We start from the raw sequence: 25172 nt of genomic DNA on the forward strand, positions 1-25172 counted from the left end.
TCGTGAAAATGAAATAAAACTTTATTTTCAAGAGATTGGTTAGTATACACATAAATCAGTCGATATCAAAAGTTTCTATTTGCATTACAGAACAAGTCGCAATATTTTTTTAATCTCAGATATATAAGGCATTATTATTTGTAGTCAACTATGTAACTTACTTCAGGAACATAGTTTTTTAGGCGGCTAAACTTAAAACTTCTCTATCGTAAAGTTGCTCATTTCACAACATTATTTTCAAAAAATCATATCTCTGTAACTACGCAACCTAGAAGGTTGATCTTTTGTGTTATCGATAGGTTATTTATTGTAGATTACTGGGGTATGCATAACTCCATACCCGCCATAAGGTACCTTTGACCGTGGGACGTCACATTTGAATAACTTTAGTAAACTAAACCTTAAACTGGGGTTACTTTAAATCGAGGGGGAAACATTGATCATCGATTTTTGAGAACAGGTAGTTGATTTTAAAATGCAAGCTTAAGAATTGTATATGGTTGTCAACCTTTACATATATAGGTCAGCATTTCCCAAACTATACTATAGGTCGCAACCCACTGGTGGGTCGCGAGCGAATATTGAGTGGGCCCTGGAACTACTAGGGCATCTGAGCGTACCAATAATATTTTATGCCCCCTTTTTAACCTTTTGAACGCCACAAACGGCAATTGACGTCAACGCAAAGGGGTCATCCATTAATTACGTCACACGTTTAGGGGGAGGGAGGGGTCAAGAAAATGTGACATATTGTGACATGGGGGAGGGGGGAGACACAAACTTTGTGACGTCACTTTAACTTCATCAGTAGCCGAAATTTTTTTTTAATTATTTTATTCGCTGTACATTTAAATAACAAGTTTTTAAAACGATAATCGTTTTTATTCTTTTAATTTTCTTTCCTAAGCAGTTTTGGGTTATAAAATTACTAATATTTATATCGTCAAAAATATTTTGATAAAATATTAATAATACTTAGGTACTTACTTAATTCGATTTGGCGATTTCGTAGAAAAAATGTGACGTCACACTAGGGGGGAGGGGTTTGCCAAATGTGACCAAATGTGACAAGGGGGGGGGGGTCAAAAAACCTAGAAATTCGTGTGACGTAATTAATGGACGACCCCAAAACCGTGACAACGACGCCAAAGACGGCATTTGACGTCGATCGTTTTTTGATGAAATTCTACTGAAAAACACCCCACTTTTAGGTTGGCATTATTTATTCACAAAACTAAATTTTACCCCCGTGGCGTCAGTGGTAGGCTTGTGCCTGCTCGGTCACTACAGAGAGCGCTCCGCTCTCGGTCAATCGGTCAAACGAACTAGTTCGGTCTTTTAGTTCCTTTAGTTCAGTTCGGTCTTTGAGAGCTGGGAATGTATGAATCGATTTTACCTTAGTTTTTGTTCAAAATTTTTGGCAACTGAATTACGAGTCAAGTTGTACGATACTATATGACGGTTAAACATCAAAAAGCTAGACACAATAAAATAAATTATTTTCATACTTTTCAGGTTTATGACTGTTTGCTACTCTTTTATCTCGTTCGCACTCGTGCCAACGTCATTGTGAACCATTTGGTTCAGTTTATTTTCTGTTTCACTCATGTCAAGCGCTCATCAATCCCACTGAACTAAAGGACCTAAAGACCGATTATGAGCGTGCAAAAAGGTTTAGTTCCTTTCGGTCCTTCACGGGATTTCATTCTTAACAGTTCTTAGTTCATGACCGACACAAGCCTAGTCAGTGGCATGGCAAATGGATGCGCCGTTTGGCGTTCAAAAGGTTAAGACGGCCAAGAGGTGGGTCCGGAATTTGGCAGTTTTTGTTAGGTTGGTCGGATCTCAGTGAACTTTGGGAACCACTGATATAGGTAAATAAATGATGAAAACTTTCAGAAACCAACTCCTTATAGTTGAAAAATCGATGATCAATGTTTCCATTCAAAGTAACCCCAGTTTACAATCAACCAAACATGGCTCAGCCTTTAGTGTAAACAGAATAATAAAATAAAAATAATAATAACAGGCATACGCAGTAGCCAGTAACATACATTAAAGTTTAATGATTAAACAATACAGAGCATGTTAGTTACATACAAATTTTCGAGCCCTTCTTGAATTTATTCTCGATCGACTTTCTCAATACTAACCTAAAATGATTGCGACTTCCTCTCCTGCCCAAGGCCTCCAAATTCTACGTACCTACATACCTACTAATGTTTTTCAAACCCCAGGGATTCAGGGTACAAACAGTGGTAGGGAGTCGCAATTTTTTGTTCATGCATAGATGGGTCGTGCCATGACCAACACAGAACATTACAGCTGTAGGTATATAAGTTTGGTTCCATTTTTAAAGACATAAGTTCTATAGTGCTTATTACATTTATCTATACGGTCGCTGGGCACTTGCAAAAAGGGGGCCGGCGATTCCGACCTAAGGCAAGCATTCGAGACTAAGTATTTTTTTTACGTCTCAAATATTGTTAACGATGTTATGATATTTAGTGAAACGGAAAACTCAGCCCGGCCATCGGAAATCCATGCACACCGCACCGGCACTTGCGACAGGGGTGTCGAAAGTGCCCGGCGACCGTAAAGATGTAAGTAATAAGCGCTTATGTGTTCTACTGGGGCCGATTACCCTTCTCGATTTTGGCAAATAAATAACGAACCATGGAGTCAACGTGACTTGTGTACCTTCATTTATCAACTATAAAGCAAAAATGCTGACTGACATTATAGTTCGTTTTTTTAGCATTAGAAAGAACTTCAAAGAAGTTAACACATTCAATACCACTAAGTGCTACGGGTTACGCTCGTAGCGCGTAGCCACGGTTTCGTCGTATGTAGCGCGTAGTCGCTACGAACAGTGTACCCGACAGTCGGGTTCTTGGTGTTGAATGTGTTAAGCGATCTTGACATGTCTTTTAACTAAAAAACGCTTTTTAAAAATCAGTAACTATTACTTATGAAAGCAGAAGAATATAAATGATCGTATTAGATTCATAATTGTTACATATTTGCCGTAACTTATTTTTAAAATGTATTTTTCAATTAAAAGTCACATCAAGATTGTTTACCTTATTTCGAATGCTAAAAAAACGAACTATAGTGTAAATGTATAGCGGTAAGCGTCTCAGCACTCTGCAGCTCTGTGCTTGTATAATTGAGAGAGCTTCCCGAAACATATCGCGCGTAGTGAGTAAAAAATTATAATAGGAATTAATAGAGCGCCTACCACGAACATCGAAAAATGATATCTGCCTCTCTGTCGCTCGAACATGCAACAGTTTTTCGATGTGTACGGTAGGGCCTCTGACACCTTTTATTTAATACTTTCACTACAAGGTATCAACTTTGATTTGAACGTTTCAAATAAGGCACATTTCTGTGTCACAACATAATTATGATGGGTTAAACCCGAACGACGAATTAAAACGTCAAAACACCATAATCATCCTCACTCTCAGAGTCCGATATATTTATAACCAGACTTACATCACCTTGATACTGAATTTTAATCGGTACCTCTTCTGGTTCCTGTTTCACTACAACTTCAGTCTCGTTAACATTACTGTTATCGTTGTTACTAGTAATGTTATCATTGTTACTAGTAATGTTACTTTCTTTTAGTACAGTAGGAGTTGGTTCAGTTTCATCGTCGGTTGAACTATCGTGTTCTGAAGGTTCTTCTATTGCGAAGCTTGTTGAAGCCGCTGGTTCTGGGACGTCCTCCAATTGCGTGTATCTGAAGCAAAATTTTAGATTATATCGAAATCTTTAACTTTAATAGGGAGTATTACTGCAATATTCTGCCGCCAGAGTGCAGCACTAATTTGTTTAGTAAACCATAGAGTAACTTATACATACTTCAGCCTTAAACAGTTTTTTGACAAGTTTTCACTACGTCATTGATGCATCAAGGCGGTGTACCGCGAAACGCGAAAATCGAAATTTCGTTATCTGCCTCTCTATCGATCGAATAGGCAAGACATAGAGAGGCAGAAACCGAACTTTCGATGGTCGTGTTTCATGGTAGGACATGTGATTGAGCAAGTGGCGCCCTTTACAGGCAGAGTTTTGCGTAATATTCCCTATTGCGGCGCGTCATCGTAAATCTTGTCGGACGCACGGAGGCACGGAGGTTGATATTGGGCTGTAGCCTGCGTCATTTGACGTCTAACAATTAATTCTTCTTCACTATCACTGCTACTTGAACTAAACATTCCGTGGTAGGTATACAAAGGGTTGGAATCGCTAAAATATGCTGCAATTACTAGTATTCGTATAGTAACAACTGTAGCAAGAGGGTGCGACACACGTTTAGAGAATTGTTAACTTGTAGGTACAATTCTACATATATGTATAATTATTACTACAATTTAATGTAGCACAAAACAATTGTCAGCTACAAATTTGTACGTTTTCCGGAAAATGTATGTAGAGTATGTAAAGTTTTGTGATACAATAAATTGTAGACTTGTCGATACAATTTACATATTTGTAAGAATTTTCCACTACAAATTTGTTACTTGTATATTTTGTGGTACGCACATTTGTATTATGACAAACTTGTAACTTAACACTTGTAAAATTGTAATTGTAAGTTTTGTGGGATAGGCCACTGGCGGGCAAAGGGTTGAAACTCGTGCGTTTCCATTATCGCACTGGGTCCGAATGCGGCGACGGTGTGGAAAATCTACTGAAATTGCAACATCAACGTTGAAATATAGTATTCTATACCATCTTTATTACGAGATCCAGGCACCTTGCAGCTATATATTGGTGTCAAAATACAAACAGACCACTTACTTGTTGAAGACTGCAAATACAAAATACCAATCATTTATTGTCAGAACATTTATGACATAAACATCATTTCCATTACTCACTTTCTTAATTAATACTGGCCGATTGTGATGCACTTTATGTAACATAAAGTTTATGTTACATAAAGTGCATCACAATCGGCCAGTATTTGGCGTACAAAACCAAGCCAGTCTTTGGTGTGGCGCTGGCTCGCGAGGCGCCGGTTGGCCTCTAGCCTCGCCTGTAACTCCAGGTCTGTCTCGGCTGGATCGGCCTCGAACTCCTCCGGTCTCGCCATGGCGCGGAGGTGTTTCCATTCGCGCTGCTGACGCTATACATCAGAGTCAGTATGACCCACATAAACAGAACTCTTACTTGTTGAAGACTTCGGCCTCCCGCTGGCTCGCGAGGCGCCGGTTGGCCTCCAGCCTCGCCTGCAACTCCATGTCTGTTTCGGCTGGATCGGCCTCGAACTCTTCCGGTCTCGCCATGGCGCGGAGGTGTTTCCATTCGCGCTGCTGACGTTTCTTTTGGAGCGCGCGTCCGCAGTACGTGAATATTGATTGAGCTGAAAACCAACAGAAATGCGTTTTTAGATAAATTATAGATAGATGAATCTTCACACTTGACAATCCAAGGTAATTTATAATCATGTCACTTAAATCAGTTTTTGAAGTGCAAAGTAAGCCTTTCCGAGATGGTGTGGTGAAAAAAAAAAGTTCTTACACCCATTCATAGACTAGGCCATTGGCTCTGTTGAGATGACTAGCCGATACAGCAATTACTCCAAACAAAACAGAACGTCACTGATTATTTTTGCGTCGCTGATACTTGTACTTCGTATTTTTACGGAAAAATACGAACGTGTCTTGCTATTTCAGTCAGTCTCAGCACAAAAAGTACCGACGTTGACTGTAGTAGCATGACAAATACGAATGGTTCCGAGAAAATACGATGGAAAACAATTATGCACTACATCTGTACACTATACTATACTCTCTCCCGGCCGATCTCGACCACGGCGACTGTTTCAACTGAAGACGTTCGTGTGCCCGCGTGTGGCTTGCGTAGCCGATCTTATTAACAAAGACCCGAGCACACAACGGGCAGGTAAGGACACCATTGCTGTAATTATACCTAACAGCCGCTGGTGGTCGGGCTTACTACATCTATAATGCATTTTTGGAAGAGCTATAAGTATATTAAAACGCCACCCCTATAATGCACGGCGCGTCATCGTGAAACTTGTCAGAATGCACGAAGGTTGATATTGGGCTTATAGGCGTGGCGTAGCCGCTTGCGTCTGTTGAAGTCTATATATAGTCTAGGCGGTCAATACATACCTTCTTTCATAATTTTCGCTTTACTCCACCCAAGACCGTCCACTTCATTGGCTTTCTCCACACATCTGACCACATCACTAAAGTCCGGGAACGGAGTCTCACCCTCCACGTCTGCCCGTTTATTGAGGAATTTCTCCAGCCTCTTGATAGGGCCTTGGGGCACACCCTCTTTGATCTGAAGTTGTATTTTCCGCCTTTTAGGTGGCTCTTCGCCAACTAAAGAACATAGTTCTTTGTACAGTTTCACGATTGTTGCTCGTAAGCTGTGAATTAAAAAGAATATTAATTTAATGTTTCGTGAATATTAATGCGAAGAAACAGTCTATGTTCCTTGGATGTTCTCAAAATACTAGTTAAATAGGTACCAAATCACCTCACCAGATAGATTCTCAATCTAGGTTTATTTAATTCCACTATATAGATATAATTTTCACTCACCGATCACATTTATGATAGGGCGAATTTAAAGAATCATCTGTAACCTCTTCTAAATCAAGTTGAGCAATAGTTTTATTGTATTTTTCTATCTTGGCCTCTATTATTCTTATCCTTCTGGCTTTCTCAATTTCTGTCATTTCTTCAGGCTTTTTTACTGGCTCCTTCTTTTTTAATTTTGGTTTCTCTAATCTGACAATCATTTCTTTACGCGGTACTAATAAGTTTTCATTTGATCCTAAATTTTCTTTTTCATGTTCAATTTCATTACTTTTCGCTTCTATGTACTCAGCAGGAGATTTATCACCATTTACATTATTTACTGAATATTCATTTTCCTTTTCATCAGTTATTTTTACTTCTTGACTATCCTGAATTTCAATTGTATCTCCATTGACTAGATTTTCTTCCTCTGTTTGTGATTTACTCTTGTGATCCACTTTGACCTGATTATTACTATTATCATCATTGGCTTCATCATCTATTGGAATAACTTCATCATCATCATCACAGTCCAGTGCAATAACTTCAGATTTAGATTTCTTTGGTGGGCAGATTCTGCTGCTACTTTGAATCATTGGTCTTTTCCTATCATGATCATTGGGTTTTACTGGAAGTAAATTGAATTTTAGAATAAGAGGGATATATAATAATAGGTACTTACGTAGCTTTGTTTATTTTAATAATGATTAGCAATGTCAATTTAATTATTAAAGTAAGCTAAATTATTACAATCCTGTGTGCCCCGCCTCGGCCGAAGCATGTCTACACTGGCTGTTTTGTGCACAAGGAAATTGCCTCGCACATATGCTCACTCTGTTTGGACCCAGCTACTGGTTTACAGTGTAGGTATCACTGATGAAAAGCATTTAAGTGACCCCAATGGTAATATAAAACCTTTACCTGACACTTTAGTAGACAGTGTGATAAAATTCACTCTTTTCTTTACAGGAGAGATTTTAGATTGAGGCGGTGTTTCAACATGAAACTTCAGAGTATCAACAACATCACTTATATGAGTGTATTTCCTATCAGGGTCATCTATCAGTCTTTGTAATGCCTTTGTAATAACTCTTCTGAATTTATTAGACTCTTCATATTCCTTGTCAGCTTTAACATAAGATGGAAGTAAAATTTTATTGATAACAGTCTCCATGCCACTGGTTGGGTCGAGAAATAAGCATTTGTTTATGAAATCTGTTAGAGGTTTGTTGTCTCTGCACAGGTCCTTGTTGTAGGCGTTGGAAAGTCGGCTTTTCTTTTCGCTGACGGGATAATCTGAGATATCGATCACTTCTGTGTTTTTTGCGATGCTCCCACCAGCACCAGCCCCATTCTGAGAACAGGATAAGATAATATAAATAAAATACATTTATTCGTGACTGTAACAAACATGTATGAACATGTATAGATAACAAAAGCGAAGAACAGAACACAACAGAGACTACATAATAATATTATGATCATAAGAATACTTTGACTAATGATAACTTCAGTAGGTACTTACCGCAGACACATAGTCTGTTAAATTCGGTGTGTCTCCATCTACCTCCATTATTAATTAAATATATTAACTAAAACACAAATAACAGAAATATGAAAATAAAATTAAAAAATAAAGTTCACTCAGCAACGATATTCAATCATTGACAGTAATGACATGACAGTGACAACTGTGTAACTGTCATGTCAAATCTGTTTGGTTTGACGTTTTGTTTGCAAAGGTTGGCAGCGTTAGTTATGCTTGCACATGGCACGTGTAGCATACGCAAGTTGTTGCCCATTTACATATGCACCGTGAATATATGGATAGATAAATGGGTTATTCCCACTAGTTACCACCAAGTTCTTACCAGTGGTAACTACTGGGAATATAAATTCCCAGTAGTTACCACCAAGCCGATTGGTGGTAATTAGTGGGATTTTTTTTTCCAGCAGTTACCAGTGGTAAAAAAATCCCAGTAGTTACCACTGGTAAGAACTTGGTGATAACTAGTGGGAATAACCCAGATAAATGACCACTATGCGCGAATCACGATAGCAAAAAACGAGGACGCAGAAAAGATGGACGTCTTGCTTTTCGTGTCACACACATATGTAAATCCAGGCTTGAGGCTCTTGCGCAAGTATCACGCAACGCAGGGGCGTATTTTGAAATTTAGCGCCCTAAAAGTCAAGGAAGAAAAACAAAATGCAATCCGCCAGGGGCGGCATATGCCGCCCCTGGGCGCTGGCGCCCCGGGCCATGGCCCGGATGGCCCTAGGGTAAATACGCCCCTGACGCAACGTAACATGCATTGACTAATTCGGGTATACAACGGTATAAAGAAAAGAGAGGAGTATAATAGCTACTGTAGCTACTTAACTGTTTATTGAAGCAAGGGGAACAAGGGTAGTACATACAGCCTGGCAAAAAAGAGTAGAAGTTAAAAAGTGGCAACACTGCAGTGTCGTCCCTTTCAAATCAATATATATAAGAGAACGGGACGGTAGTGTCATGTTGCCACTTTTAAATTTCTACTCTTTTTTGCCTGGCTGTAGTACACATAACATACACGTGTAGCCCTTGCCTTTACTTGCTCCAGCTACATGAACCGTATGCAAACACCCCGGGTAGACTTTTTTTGGGTTCCGTAGTCAACTAGGAACCCTTATAAATAAAGAAAAAATAAATCTTTCTCCCTACCTTTCCAACTTTTGAACCATGGGTTAATATGTAAATGCTTTCAATGAAAACTATAGCGAACATGATCGGATAATCCGGTTTAGTTGTAAACACAACTTTCTCTTAAGTTTTTAACAAAGAACTTTGTTTTGTGACGAGCTGGTGTTGTAATAAAAAGAAATACATACGTAATAACAATCTTGAATTCCTTACAGTTGGAATCGTTGAATTTTATAATCCGCAGGCAGAGCACATCACGTACTTAATTCCTGGTTATATCGACGGTGCTTACTAGGTACTCAGGTCCTTCATAGGTGCTGTGCTCTCGTCGGTACATAGATATACAATTATCACTTATTTATCAGAGAACCCCTGTTAGCGTTATTCGATTTCGGACCCTTGTCCTTTTGCTTACCGTTCACCTTCATAGAAAATTATAAGAGTCAGACCAACACCACGCTAAGTTGTTACCAGTGGAAACTACTGGGATTTTTTTCCCCACCGTTTACCATTGGTACAGTCAGCGTCGTATAGTAGGTAGCATTCAAATATATGGAGTGTAGAAGTCTCTACCTTCCATATTCAAATAGTTCGGTACACCATAAATATTATATGGTGTACCGAACTATTAGGATATTTTGGATGCTATTAAGACGCCGACTGTACACTAGTAGTCTACTATGTGGCCGACTACTGGGAAAAGGTGAGATTATTTTCCCAGTAGTTACCACTAAAATTTGGTTTGTTGTACGAGTACAACTGGGTTTCGTGGTAACTACTGGGATTTTTTTCCAGTAGTTACCAGTGGTAAAAGGTAGGAAAACATTTCCCAGTAGTTACCACTGGTAAGAACTTTGTGGTAACTAGTGAGAATAACCCTTTCACCGTCACTGTTTGATGCTGACTAAACGAGACTGGAGCATAGGGTACCTAGATCTCCTGGATAGCTGGGAAAGGATCTTCTTTGTCCTGTGAATAAATAGGTCTTCTTGGTCTATTCCTAATGAAATGGTGCTATATTGTATCTTGCGTTGAAAATTGTAGTCATGTTGGAGACTGATGTGTTATACGAATTGGCAACATCATTTTGAAACAAATTAAAACGAACATAACAAATAAATACTACTTAAAAAAAATTGAACCCAAAAGGGGGAGAACAAAAATACTACTGATCAAAACCAACATCTACAATGAATAACAACGCGCGATCGTTCGTTTTGTACAGATTTATTTCGACAGACTTGTTAAATACTTATAACTGCATTTACATTAGTTATTGGCCATTGCAATGTAATTCGGTAGTGCTTGCACATAGACATACGCGACCAGTCATTACGTTTAGTTCCTTAGTGGTTTATTATTGATATTTTTATCCAACTTTGTAGTTTCCCATCTTACGTATATACAGAACTTAATTCTTTTTACCATCACACGTTTTCAATCCAACCTACGCCCCTTTATAAAAAAATATTTAAGATTTCTAAATTAAAATTCGCACATTTAAGTGACGTCGCTTATTTGATGCTTATCTCTTAAACACAAGGTCTTCACTTTTACACATAACATTCAACTGCTGCGCTGTTTCAGCGCCGTTAGTAATTGTTAGCACACGCGTTACATCCAACTTTAAAGTAGTTTAAACAACTTGCAATTACAAGCTATACATCAATTCCGACATTATAATTTCAAAACACTGTAGGTAACAATCAACTGGCAATAATGTTAGTACCTTAGAACTTTGACAAAGGGATAGTTCCATTGTAGAAATAGTTGTAAGACCGTGTGAGCAAGAGAAATATATTCCTAAAGATAACTTAATGTGCACCAACAATTATTTCCTAAATCGGCACAAAAAGATTCCTCACATTTAATGCGTATTAATTCTATAAATATTAGATAGTATAAAAGAGAATTCCCATAGGATTGTACACTTTCCCAAGTATTGGGGAGGAACCGCTCGCGACAGAAAGAAAAGTTGTTATGGACTTTAAGTGTTTTATTTTACACCTCCCGATGTCTTCACAAATACCAAAGGGTTTTATAAAATAAAAACCTGATTAAAAGCTGCTAAGTATAAAAACTTCACCAACAATAACGATTATGCAATTTCGAAAGTAATGTACAGTAATCGGAACATAAACAGTTAAACCTGTCATGTAACAGCCTAAAGTTAACTCTACAACTTGCGATGTACGAATTTAGTTGAATGCATAAAAAAATATCTCTCCTATAGGGCCTTACCTTACATTAATTTCGTATATCATATCGTCTATGACAATTTTATTCATGTTATTTTATAATAAATAACGGACACGCTTGGTCTAGTCATCGAAGGCATCTGCCGTGCCAATAAGAAATTTAGTTAATACGTTAGGCAAACGTGACCCACTCGAGCGATGTGTAACAATTCATGTGTTCAAATATGCAAACAAAGAGAGCAAGGGAAGGCCGATGAGCACAATTCTATCAACATTGTTCTATTTCCTTATATTAAAACAAATCAATACTTCTTCTACAAAAATGCATATTCAGTCTTGACTGAGGAGGTGGTGCTCCGTGATGTCGCCTCTAGAGCCTTCAGACGGTAACTTTAAATGTCAGATTCGAGCGGTAGACTTGGTGAAGGTCCAGAGCGGCAGCACACAGTCAACAGTTCGTCAGTCTTCGTCATCGATTTAGCACAAGAGGTGTTGTCGCCGGCCTGACAGCCGACACGGCACGGCAGTGAGCTCGGCGGTATTTGAACAGATGTTGTGTTACACATGAAGGGATATAACGTCGCCGGCGCGACCACCGCCTCGCGACGGCCTCAAAGAATCACACACCTCGTTCAAGAATTTCCTTTATTTCTATTTTTTTTATCGTTTTTCTTGATTTTTTAATATGTATTAATTAATTTAGCATTAAAATATGGTAATAACTTCAAGTTTGCGTCCGTCTTTTCGTCAGATAATAAATCACTATAAAACATTTAATATCCACCACATGGAATTCATCACACCGATGTCGATCCACAAACTCTCGGAGCGCCACGTAACGTTTAAATTAGACGATGAAGCGAAAAGAGAACAAACATAACAAACAAACGAGAAGTTCCGGTCGGCGCGGCGCGGGCGCACGGCGGCAGAGATCTGGCGGTGGCGACCCCCGGCCTCGTATGTAACAACATACGTCGTAGTGCACTGTGCGGACAGCATGCGTAGTCATCCTTCCCACCCTCTCCCGAGAAACAGCCACGTACACGAGCGATACTAAGATCGTCCCCGCAACCAATCGCGGTCAAGTGATTAAACGGTAGCCTATTCTCCGAAGAGGGTCTAGAGGCCAGGTTCCAGCATTCACATTACAACAATACCCCTAGATTCAAATCCTTAATACAAGTGGACTGCCTATCAAACGCCGTGCACGCGATCACCTGGGGTCGCGCGGCCTGCCGTGCGTGTGGACACGTGTGTGGTGTGACGCACCGCGACGGATCCAGGAGATGGTCTCACAACCAAAAGACACGAGAGATGTCGCTTTTCTTTATATTATTGTTCTGACCGAGCCACCTGGACTCCACCACGGTGCGGCGAGCCGAGCCGCGCCGCGCCGCGATATTTTACGTTAAATTATACATAATATTATGTTTTACATTTATGTAAGAGTTGTTTGATTGTAAAAAAAATTATACGCTTGTTATATCCCTATTGATGTGAGTGGTTGTTTATTTGTCGAGAGCCGTATTTGCCTTAACTGCGATCACACACTCCTCGCCGCAGGATTTCAGCACGGTACACTGGAAATTAAAAAAAAAAAACACTGTTAGAAAAAAAATGTGTTTAAAAATGAGAAACTACTTTTAACAATTACGTAACTGATAAAAGATAAAAAAAATGTGATTATAAATGAGAAAGTACTTATATTTTTAACAATTAACTGATAAAAGATCAACTTGTAACTGTAAGTCTAATCCGGATTTGTATTTACTGATCTAACACTTCTTTATCATGTCTGACTCTAGTGATAACATGTTATGATAAGTTTGGAATGAGCCATCACATCACTCATGTTACGAATTCAGGTGATATTTACTTATCAAGTTACAAAACAAATATATTGTCCAAACTTAGACTAGGGTTGGATCAGTGCCAAATGAGACTGATTTAGTGATATTGTCAGACAAATGTCAGATGAATAAATGGAGTGAATAAATTAAATGGAAATGTACTCTTAGCCTAAGATCCATATAGCTAGTGATAGAACACTAGCCCAGGTAAAAGGCGGAGGTTGATTTTCGAGTAAATTTAGCACCAACGTACCATAGAAGTATGTCAGAGACTCTATACTCGAACTTTATTAGATGAATTTTACTTATAAACAATTGCAAAACTCTCATATCGCAAAAAAAACCGGACAAGTGCGGGTCGGACTCGTCCACCAAGGGTAGTTAGTGTTTGTTGTTATAGCGGCAACAGAAATACATCATCTGTGAAAATGTCGGAATGAGGGACGGCATGAAAAACATCCCATGTTTTAGTCTTTGTATGAAATAACGCGACTGTGTTGAGGGGTTAAAGCAGTGGTTCCTAACCTTTTCCGTCCGGTCACCTCTGACTAACTAGGGAACCTGATTTTACCCCTACTCCCAATGGTAATAAAAAATAAAACGTGTACGTTTGTTGTATTGTCATATTAGGTCGGCTTATTACCCCCGCAAAATACTAGTTTTACCCCCACGGGGGTAATTACCCCCGAGATAATTAAAGAGTATACAAAAAACATCTTACCAGCAGCTCTTTGCCGCTGTCAAAGTCCGAGCGGAGTTGGGTGCCCAGATCTCCGTCTGGGATCTTGAGGTCCTCGCGGAGGTCGCCGTTGTCAGCCATCAGGGTCAGGTAGCCGTCGTCAGAGATGTCGGTCAGCTGGTAGTCCTCGCGCTTCACGTGGGGGACGTCCATGTTGTGGGTGGAGGGGCAAATATCTTCGTATCTGTGGGTGGGGGGAGAAAAATTTGAAATTGAGTAAAAATACATATAGACTTTAGGATGGTATACAGTAAATTGCTTGCAGCCTCTGCAACTTACATGGATTGATAGTCTTTAAGTTCCTTTTAATTGCTGTTCTGTACACCTTTAAGATTAATGTAAAACTACATTAATCTATTTTATTACATTTGTACCTATTATGTAATATTTTGACTGCAGTGTAAAGTATTTACAGTGTAGATATTTTACTATTAATAGATACCAAAATTTCGGACTACATAATTAAAACTGCGTTAGTGATGTATCCCTGGACGGTGATCCCACAACACAGTGGTGTGATGAGACGCATAGTCGGGACTGGGGTATTATGTTCGAGTACCCTCAGCACAGAAACAGTATGAACTGCCCCTGCGACTCTATGGGCTCGTATTAGTCATCCATTATAGTTAACAAATATGCAAGAATAATTGAAACTATTTCTTTTAATTTGCCTATTTATTAATATTTCAAATTCTATGTTTTATATTTATTAAATTTTCTAATGTTATTATCTAAATGTAAAATGTACAAATATGAGACAAATGGCTTGAAATAAATGTATTTTAATTTTTAATTTAATTTTAATACTCCTAACCTAAGACCGTATAGTACAGAGCATGTTTTTAGAAAAAGCAAAATTATAAATTTAATAATAGTATTATTTATTAAAAATAAAGTGTGGGCAGTTATTTTATCGTACTAAAAAGGCAAATGTTTTAACACATTTCAATTGTTTAACCCGATTTTACATCCTCGCATACAAAGTTTCTGCACAAAAAATTGCGATACACAAACTAGATTTTAACAGCCATAATGCATTGATTGTAAGATTCAATAAATCTATCTCTGTAACTATAAGAAAGAGCTTATTATTGACAGCCGTCCTTGGTCGTACGCGTATGCCGTTCAGCCACTTGTATATTCATGAGTAGGCGAATGTGTGACGTCATCACGAGACGACAATAACTGTATTATAGCTTTTCTTTTCTTTTGACGACCGGTCTGGCCTAGTGGGTAGTGACCCTGCCTATGAAGCCGATGGTCCCAGGTTCGAATCCTGGTAAATTTATTTGTATGATGATACAGATATTTGTTCCTGAGTCATGGTTGTTTTCTATGTATTTAAGTATTTATATACATATTATATATATCGTTGTCTGAGTACCCACAACACAAGCCTTCTTGAGCTTACCGTGGGGCTTAGTCAATTTGTGTAAAACATGTCCTTATAATATTTATTATTATTTATTTTCAACAATATTAAGCCAGAAAAAGTGCCATCAAATAGAGAATGTATGAAGATGCTTGATTTCAACTTATTAGTCACTTGAGACAGGCGATGACAAGCCATGTTTAAAAAAGATACGTGACGTCATCTTTTTATCTGTATTTTATTGTATTATTCTTCGTATCAGTAGTTCGGGGCTGAGAAACTTTTTAAACATAATACAATTATTTATATCTAGTCTAGTTTTAACTTTGGTAAGATAGGCAATTTATTTTGCCAATTTATCTTACAAGTTAACCCTCTGACCTATAAGATAAGTTTTCTTTGCAATTATAGCACATTTATACATTGTTACTAATGCAAACATAAATGTAGCATTGGCGTAATGCAGATTAGCCTCTGCAAAATACCAACCCAAATAAAGTAAATGCTAATAACACCAAATTCTTCAGTTGGCTGTCTTAGCAAAAATTTGTGATTCAACAAACTCTGTCTGAATTTATTAACAATATAACAAGGAAGCTTTCGTTAAAACCCTGAATATCCTCTAAACTAAGACAAAATATACATCACAGAATACAGGGATAAAAATATTGTCAGTTGGCAATAAAAACTTAGTTACAACATGTCTCCATCTTAAAATAATTGTTTTCGTAAAGATTAAGCAATAAATTATTATCTCAGTAGGTATAAATTAAATTATGTTCATTTACTTCACATTAAGCAATTATTATTTAGATATAAGTTGAAAATTTTTGCTCACTACTGGCATAGTGGACACCCACTTTATGAATGAATTTTTATTTTATGGACTTTTGCAGCTTGTTCTACCTATTTATTGTGTGAAAGCAATCTAAATAAGATAATATCTATCTAAAGGTTTTAGTGAGCAAGTTTTTAATTGTAAACTGGCAAAATGTATAAATGAAAAAACACTTACTTCTTGCCGTTGAAAATATCAATTCCAACCAAGTGGACTTTAGCATGACCATGCTTTCCAGTCTTGGAGGTGGACATCTCAACAATCTTGCAGGGGCGACCTTTGAGCATGACGAAGCCGTTCTTGCGCAGGGCGGAGCATTGCATGGGGAAGGTGGCCGAAGCTCCGGAGTCCCCGGTCTCGAAGTGTGTATCCTCAATGTCACCCATTTTGTGGTAGAGTATTAACTACGGTCCGGAGTGATCTGCAGAATAGATAATGCTGTTATGAAAAAAAAGAAAATTATGGTATGGTTGAAATTTTCAAAGGTGATCTTCTGGTCATAGTGGTCATATCCAAATTGTAATGACCTAAAATAATGAAATAGTTAGATATGTCTTTAGGAATACCCTACGAGTAAACAGGTACATTTTATGATGTTACATGGTGCCAATCTTTTTCCCGTAAAAATTGTTGCAGACTAACCTAATACCTTAATTATTTCAATTGAATTTTAGTTCCCAATTTTTTAGGCATCTAAGATAACTGTCATATTTTTTTTATATATAAGCCCGTTATGCACATTTGTTAGTAGCATTACTACAAAAATATGTACTGCAAGTTTGATAAAATAAAATTAGCATTATTTGAATAAGTTTAAGTACCATGAAGGTGATAAAATGTGAAGCCAACTATGAAAAAGTGTGTCAATTACAATAAAACCAACATCTAATCATTAGAACCTTGGCATTAAACTATAGTGTGTGAGTCACACTTGCGTCGAAAATTTAGCACAGGTTACTAACCCCAAGTCAATGCACCCTAAAGGTCTAGACTTGTAGTAAATAGACTTGTTAAAGGAAAAGAAAACTGCTTATCCTGTGTGTGTGGGGGGGGGGGGGGGGGTCATTTTAAACCTTTAGGCAAGAAAATCTTTAGCTTTTACAGAGAAAAGATACTTCTTGTTACAAACAATAAATGGTGTCAACAAGCTGACTTTAACACACACATATTTTAAGACCTCTGGTAATACTGCCCTAAACATTAAGAAACAACTATAACGTAAGAAAGTTTAAAAACAGGACAGCTTACATAATCTCTCCTATATCACTTTACTAGTCAAGAAAATTCCCAAAATTGCTACAATTTGTTTGCAGTTGTTGGTCGGTATCATTCATACGCACTAAGTATACTCCATGTTATGCAGAGTAAGCTAAAGGAAGCTATACATATGCAGGAACCCCATTCCCCTTTATTCTATAGTAGTTATTTAAGTGAAAAATAAGTATATCAGCTGAAGGTAGCAAATGTATCCCTGGACGGTGATCCCATGACACAGTGGTGTGATGAGACGCATAGTCGGGACTGGGGTATTATGTTCGAGTACCCTCAGCACAGAAACAGTATGAACTGCCCCTGCGACTCTATGGGCTCGCATTCTTCAATTCTCTACACTCTATAAATATATTCACTTCAGCTGGCGTATTATGGATGGCTTTAACCATCTTTATCCACATGATAAAATAACTTTTACTATACTATACTACTAATAATATAAATGCGAAAGTAACTGTTTATTTCTTAGTGTTACCTCTTCAAGCTTAAACTGCTGAACCAATTTAGATAAAATTTGGTATGGATTGAGACCTGGGATACATTGAACTAGGATAGTCTTTATTTATCAATCATCATCATCATTATTCCAAGCAGACAAATGCATATTCAGACAAATCTGACCAATTTCACTTGACTTATGTTAGAACAATGCAAAAGAACTGTCATCCAACAAAATTGATATGCCATGTGGAACATGCTGGTTCTGTCAAACATAACGAATATTACAGTATTTACAGCCCAGGTAAAACTAGATCAATAGTCAACATTTAGAACGAAAATGAATAAGTTATGAGCTCCATGTCTCGAGGAATATCACCATAAACATGTAGAAATGTATAGCACACCATATGCTTAGCTAGAATTGTAATGATAGCCACTGCTGTGGACAAAATCGTTACACAGACGTTAACGAACTCGGAGACAGAAATATCTTCGTATATCCTTAAACGTCACTAAACACTTGGATGCTGAATAACTTGAAATAACCTAGTAATACACAACAAACATCTAACCTATACGTGTAAATTCAACCTCAGATTGCAATTTTCACGGTATGGCAAATTTGACGGCTTAACCCCACCTAGCGCAAAGCAAAGTAAACCTTTGTAAGCTCTGTGGTGTTAAGATAAATATATGAAAGGGAAATTATCACTTAATATCAAAGGGAAATTAAATTTTAACAATAAGAACAATAAAATCAGGCCTGAACTGGTGTGGCGAAAACACGAGCCTAGCCGTGTGGTCTCCCGAACATGTGGCGAGTGGCGAAGGGACATCTTGGGCATGTCTTCGACCAAATTCACTTATTAATTGTCAATCACATACCTTTTCAACGAATTACACAGGGCTTTCGATCACATAAAACTTGTACCAGAAACGTGTGACTTCAATCACACTAAATAAAAGAGATAACGAAAAAAATAGCGTTTGACAAACGTGCCGGCGCCGCGGTGCTATTTTATTTTCGATATTTACACAAAAAACACATCAGCAAACAGCCCTATTTTCGCGAAAAAATTGGCACCATGTAACATACTTACGAAAACAATAATCACAACGTTTTAAAAAGGATTCACGATAAAACTAAGATATTTATCGACACTCACATGTGACCGACGGGTTCTTCAACCGAAAGGTCAATTTGCGCCTGCGTAGCACCTACAACACTCACTTCCTGTAGCGGGGTTCACAAAATGGCAGCAACGCCGCCGTAATTTGGCGGTAATTACAATGAATTCAATTATTTCGCTATAAAATCGTTCCAAAAGCTTACAAAATAAGTTAAAAAATCGAAATCTATTTATGATTTATTGTTTTATTGATTCATAAACAAAATTTATAATATCTGTTCATTATTGGTTCGAAAACGTATCCATTTTATTCTGCTCTGCCGTATTTGCGAAGTAGTATATAAAATGTCGAACAGATGGCAGCACTCCATGTTTTCACTGTCAAGTTCAGAAACCATCAATATGTAACTGAGCAAAAAATATTTAATTATTTATTCTAACAGTTTCGTCGATAGTAAAAAAAGGTAAATTTTATTTGTTATGAATTATTTTCACTTTACGCCATTTGACTCTGAAGATGTGTTCACCGCGCGTCCAATAGGTGTCGCCAATAGTTCGGAACGCAAAAGTTCCAAATAGGTATCGTCATGCCAAGCCAACATGACGTCACAATGTCGTTGGTCTCGAGTTGGTGTCTGAACTCTGAATCACTCGGTACACTGGAATGTTTAACCGATTACGAACGTAGAAAGTTAACAATTGGTTTATATATATATTTTTTCTAACAAATAAAGATAGTAGGGTACTGGGTACTGGGTCACAGAATAAATAATAGTACTAGGTACAGAAGACTCACTCTCTAACAAAACGCCTCTGTTACGATCAGCACAGATATGGCCGCTAGGTGGCGACAGCGCCACGCGCGGCTTATGGCAAACCCCAAACTTGGGGCCGAACGGATGTACTTTTAGCTTCCTGTAGCAAAGCGACGAAATCGCAGAGTGAGCTACGCCTGACTGGGTCAAGACGGTTTAACTTGCATATTCTAAAACAAGTTTTTTGATTTATCTTCGAAGTATGGGTAGAGTCGTACTATGCTATTGCCGTAGCGTTTTAAACTTTGCAAGTAGGTATAGTGTATATTATACCTACAGATACCTAAGGGGGCTAAGGCACAGATTATTAACTAAGTAGTTACTTCGTCTAATTACTAACTACATAACTAAAAAGTGCCGATTCAGCATGTGCTATAGTGCTGTAGCATTGCTGCCACAGCGCTGGTATTCTGCCGGGAGCGGGACCTAAGTAGCAGGTTTTTATACTATTTTAAGGAGGAGCTCAATTTGTCGGAACGTTTTATCAACCATTGGCGCATGTCGGGAAAAGTGATTAAAACAATTATATGGTTTTGAGAATATGTGGATACCTAGCCGCGTAGCCAAGATGCCAATCGCTTTCGCTCCGTAGCGATCGAAACGCAACTGTCATGCACTGTCGCTCTAATATGGGAGAGTGATCAAAATCAAAATCAAAAGCATTTATTGCAAACATATTACATAACATTAGGTAGGTAGGTACCTATACATAATATGGACCCTGCAAGGGCGCAGCAATCTTATAAATAAATAACAAACTAAGTACTACAGTAGTTTCTTCTTACATAACATTATACATATGAGATCACATTAGTGTATCGTAAGAGCTAATTTACTTATGTTAAGCATAATATTAATTACATTTATTTAATATAAAATCAAACAATATGGTGATAGAGAGACATAATGCTTTTCGTTGTCGAAGCGATAGCGATTGTAACCTTGGCCAGGCCGGCTGTGTAACTGCTTACCACATTAGTTGGGACTGTTAATATCTAATCTAATATTGTCCAGACACATTTATGCAATAACAAAGTACCGTCGCCGATGGCCACCTACAACACCAGAGGTGCTGCAAGTGCGTTTTCGGTATTTAAGATAGGGTTACGGTCTTTTCTTGAACGTTTGAAGGTCGTATTGGTCCGGAAATATCGCGGACGACAGTTCAATCCACAGTTTCTTTTAACTTGTTCTAATTTAAAAATACTGACTAGTTCAGTGATGGTAAGCTGTAGAAAATAATTCTAAAAATAAAAAACCGCCCAAGTGCGAGTCAGACTCGCGCACGAAGGGTTCCGTACTATTACGCAAAAAACGGCATCAAAAAAATCACGTTTGTTAGGGTTCCGTGCCTCAAAAGGAAAAAAAACGGAACCCTCCTATAATTATAGGATCACTCGTGCTTCTGTCTGTCTGTCTGTCTGTCACAGCCCATTTTCTACAAAAGTACTGGACCAATTAAATTGAAATTTGGTACACATATGTAAATTCGTGACCCAACACGGATATTTTACGTAAACAAATGAATTTTAAATATGGAGGCCACTTTTAAAGAGGGTAAAAGATAAAATACAAAAATAATGTTTTTTAAACTATATCGTGTTACTTGTTACATATCAAATGAAAGAATCTCATTTTGAGAATCTCAAAGATATTTTTTTTGTAATTTTAAAATAAATAGTTTAGTAGTTATTTCAGAAAATAGCCAAAATATTACAATCCCCCCTTTATCTCCAAAACTGAGTCAAATTTTTTTTTTTAAATATACAAAATAGTTCTTTACCTATAGATGACAGGAAAACCTATTAGAAATATGCTGTCAAGCGTGAGTCGGACTAATTACTTAGTTTTTGATCCGACCCCTACGGGTTTTTTAAAGGCAATTCACACGTGTATCACATATGTATAAAAAATACATTGTTAAAAATTGGGTAATGTACGGAACCCTTGGAACGCGAGTCCGACACGCACTTGTCCGGTTTTGTACCTATGGGAGCATTGGGAGCCCCACTTAAATATTTATTTTATTGTTTTTAGTATTTGTTGTTATATCGGCCACAGAAATACATCATCTGTGAAATTTTCAACTGTCTAGCTATTACGGTTCATGAGATACAGCCTGGTGACAAACAGACAGACGGACGGACAGCGGAGTCTTAGTAATAGGGTCCCGTTTTTACCCTTTGGGTGCGGAACCCTAAAACTAAAGTTTAATTTGGTCAAATCGACCTAAACTCATATATAGGTACTTAATTTTGGTATACTTTTAGCATCTTATGGCCTAGTAGTTAAGTATAAGAATAAAATTTTCACATTACGTATTCGGAAAAGGGCTTTTTCTTCCCCGCTAGGAGGGATATCAAAGTGGCACTTTTCCTCTCTGCTAGGGGGATCAAAGTGGCACTTTTCTGTTCTAGGACACTGTTTTTGTTATTTTTTGCATTCTTTTTTTAGCTTGAATAATATTTTGAAACATAATAATTGTCTCAACACTAAGATTTTTATATTTTCCTCATAGTTGATGTGAAAAGCAGTATGTGTCACACGGTAATAAAATTATTTCGTCTTGGGCGTTAACACTTGAATCCCTCATTACGCTCGGGATTCTACTTTAGAATCCCTCACTACGTTCGGGATTCTATTGTAGAAACCATCGCTTCATTCAGGATTCAATGTACGCCCTTGATGGAAATATATCATTTTGATCCCTTGTAACACAAACTACTATTTCTTTCATTTATTTTCACAAACATCAATTAAATTAAAGACAGTTATTTAAAACCTCCTTAGAATGTCCTCACGTAAGCGCCATTATGTGTTAAAAACCCTCATGTACAACTAATGTTTTCCAAATAAGTGCTTACATGTCCTTTGCCGCATCGCATCTTGCACAGACAATACGTGCGGCTGGGGAGCTGCGGAGAACGCCGCGAGACAGAAACATGCCAAGTACTCAAACTTGAAGCCGGTTTACGATTTTGTCCCTCTCGCTGTTGAGTCAGCTGGTCCTTGGTGTTCCGAGGCGAAGGTTTTTGTGAGGGACCTGGGAAAACGCTTGCGGGATAGGGGTTGCGAGCCTAGGTCTGGTTCGTACCTGGTCCGGCGTAAGTATACCGTTGGCTATTCAGCGCGGGAACGCCGCTGGTACCTATTTTGGGGACGTTTGTGCCGGGTACTTACCGGATTAGGATATAGGTTTTTTGGCTTATTATTATGTGTTTTGTAATAACCAATTTCCTTTTAAATTTGACGATGCGTGTTGCGGATAACGTATGTGAAAATATGCATTTTATTTTGACGAAACCTGAGGTGGATGAGCTATCTGTATGATGACGAAGCCTGCGCTGTGGCTCTGAAGGTACCTATGCTGTTATTATTATGTTGTTTTTTTTTGGGTCAATAAATTATTTTTATGCTTAGGTACATGTCTTATCTCAAATGAAGTCAAAAAGTAAAACAATAACGAATACTTAATAATGACCGTTATTAAAAAACCCCTTAAAAACAACGAGTGACTTGCACACAGCCATAATAACGACATCAATGCTTACGTAATTGTATCTATCCTTTGTGTCAGACCCCCGCCCTTGTGATTTATCGAAGAAAGCTTTTAAACCCTTGCGGGTTGTTCCATTAATTGTGCCATGGGTCATTGCCGGTGCTGCGATTTGCTCTATTAATTTAATGTATCTTTTATGGTTTCGTGGGAGTGAGATAAAAATAGTTAGGTAAAAAATTGCTGCTGCTGGTAGCTTTGAAAGGGTCCTAACCAAAATACAGTATATACTCATACTTACCTTATGCATAATTTTAAGCAGTTTTAATTTATCGCCATCAAAATGTTATATTAAGTAATGAAAAAAAAAATAGGCTGATAAGAATCTATGATTTCGTAATTGACAATAGGTAGGTATTTAAGTATGAAATCTGCACCTGTCTGTTAGAAATTTTTCATTCAGGTAGGTACCTATTAAGTACAGGTTAAAACATACTACTTATCCAAAAAAAAAACTCAGAAAGTGAACTAAATCGTAAGTGAGAAAGTGACGTCGTCCTCAGAAAGTGACCTACCTGGAAAGTAACGTTCTTAGAACGTGACTTAACTCGAAGTGACCTCCTAAGAAAATGACCTGTTCCACGTAAAGAGTGTTAACACTAAGGTGAGAGTTAGAGGCTTTTTTTGCTTAAGAATAACTCCTAGTCATGACTTTAAGGAGTTTCAAAAGATAGGGACCTAAGGTCACATACGTTATTTATAAAATAAATTCCCTTAAACACCATTAGGTAAGTAAAAATAGAATTTAATTTCCAGTTCTACAAAAACCCAATAGCAAACAAAAAACCTTCAGATAACACTGAATATGTATGGGGCAAAGGCAATAAAAGTCAACTGCGGCAATAAAGTGCCAAATAAATTCAGCGAGCAAATGAAAACAGGACGCTCCCGCGCGCCATTACCCCCCAACGATTACAGCAAAACGGGAATTCAAATGAAATCATTTACCATATTATTATTTCTGTACTCCCGCAAACTCCATTTTGTCTGTATATACGCGCGAAGCCAATTTTTTAAGTGTGCCCGCTCAAAATAAATTATGTAGGGGGAAACGGACAAGAAATAAAACTCGCGAAACCGAGCTAGAAGGAGACGGGTGTAGTTTTGTTGTTGCGCCCGCTTCGCCCTCCGTTCCACTTGAAGACGGCCTCGAGAGCTAAGCTCCCATTTTATTGTCACTTACACCGCTACAAACTTTACTTTGCAATCCAAAAAACAACTAATCCGCACCATTGTCTAGATTTTAAAGCTCCAGTTTCAAGTTTTTACAGTTTCTTAAACGCAAAGTTAAGTTGGCAAGAGAGTATACAAGACAAGTAAATTTTGAATCAGCGCTCTGATTAAAGAATCAGACGCTGAAACGATTGCTTATAAAGTATTAAAAAGCTGCATATTTTGGATTGTCCGAGAATATTTCATAATAATATCGCCTTATTATTGTTCTGTTTACGAATTTTGAAGGTATTATTTTCGGATGTTTTCCTGTACTGTAAAATCAGACAATTGATGCATCATAAAGTTTATGGTAAGGATGGTTATAGTGGCAGTAACACGTCACAGCAGAGTCGCACCACGAAGCTTTTAGAAAAAGTAAGACACCCAAAAGTTACTGTAGTAAAAATACAGATAATAATATCAATTGTTCAGGTAAGATCAAATAAATTTTTCACATCACCTAACCAGAAAATGGATTTTTCTTCCCTGCT

General features: G+C 37.8%; 2 protein-coding genes across 4 annotated transcripts; both read right to left on the reverse strand.

Moving 5' to 3' along the window:
• Positions 1-1793: 1793 nt before the first annotated feature.
• LOC134797470 (putative uncharacterized protein DDB_G0292292) lies at positions 1794-8236 on the reverse strand. Its single transcript, XM_063769704.1, has 6 exons — positions 8098-8236; positions 7494-7926; positions 6594-7200; positions 6156-6418; positions 5188-5380; positions 1794-3751 (listed from the first exon to the last, which is right to left on the reverse strand). The coding sequence occupies exons 1-6, from the start codon at positions 8143-8145 to the stop codon at positions 3436-3438; spliced, it is 1860 nt and encodes a 619-aa protein (XP_063625774.1). The 5' UTR covers positions 8146-8236; the 3' UTR covers positions 1794-3435.
• A 2230-nt stretch (positions 8237-10466) lies between these two features.
• Positions 10467-19263, reverse strand: LOC134797475 (eukaryotic translation initiation factor 5A). Of its 3 annotated transcripts, none has more exons than XR_010145087.1 (5): positions 19132-19263; positions 16430-16673; positions 14025-14226; positions 12807-13033; positions 10467-12685 (listed from the first exon to the last, which is right to left on the reverse strand). XR_010145087.1 is itself a non-coding variant. In XM_063769711.1 (4 exons), exons 2-4 carry the CDS (start codon positions 16636-16638, stop codon positions 12962-12964), a joined length of 483 nt encoding a protein of 160 aa, XP_063625781.1. In that variant the 5' UTR covers positions 16639-16673; positions 19132-19263; the 3' UTR covers positions 10467-12961. The 3 variants fall into 3 exon arrangements, 1 of the variants encoding a protein (XP_063625781.1); XR_010145088.1 differs by having other exon boundaries at positions 19066-19157; XM_063769711.1 differs by having other exon boundaries at positions 10467-13033.
• Positions 19264-25172: the final 5909 nt, after the last annotated feature.

Source organism: Cydia splendana, chromosome 15 (assembly GCF_910591565.1).
Source record: "Cydia splendana chromosome 15, ilCydSple1.2, whole genome shotgun sequence".
Taxonomy (NCBI): Eukaryota; Metazoa; Arthropoda; class Insecta; order Lepidoptera; family Tortricidae; genus Cydia; species Cydia splendana.

What these genes read in the sequence shown, in the direction of transcription:
- LOC134797470 (XM_063769704.1), bottom strand. Translation starts at nt 8,145, where the DNA reads ATGGAGGTAGATGGAGACACACCGAATTTAACAGACTATGTGTCTGCG. An exon ending in ACTGTCTACTAAAGTGTCAG is followed by an intron (nt 7,201 to 7,493) that starts GTAAAGGTTTTA and finishes ATTTACTTCCAG; the next exon opens with TAAAACCCAATGATCATGAT. An exon ending in GAGGCCGAAGTCTTCAACAA is followed by an intron (nt 3,752 to 5,187) that starts GTAAGAGTTCTG and finishes ATTTTGCTTCAG; the next exon opens with ATACACGCAATTGGAGGACG.
- LOC134797475 (XM_063769711.1), bottom strand. Translation starts at nt 16,638, where the DNA reads ATGGGTGACATTGAGGATACACACTTCGAGACCGGGGACTCCGGAGCT. An exon ending in GATATTTTCAACGGCAAGAA is followed by an intron (nt 14,227 to 16,429) that starts GTAAGTGTTTTT and finishes CCCCACCCACAG; the next exon opens with ATACGAAGATATTTGCCCCT. An exon ending in ACAGCGGCAAAGAGCTGCTG is followed by an intron (nt 13,034 to 14,024) that starts GTAAGATGTTTT and finishes TTTAATTTCCAG; the next exon opens with TGTACCGTGCTGAAATCCTG.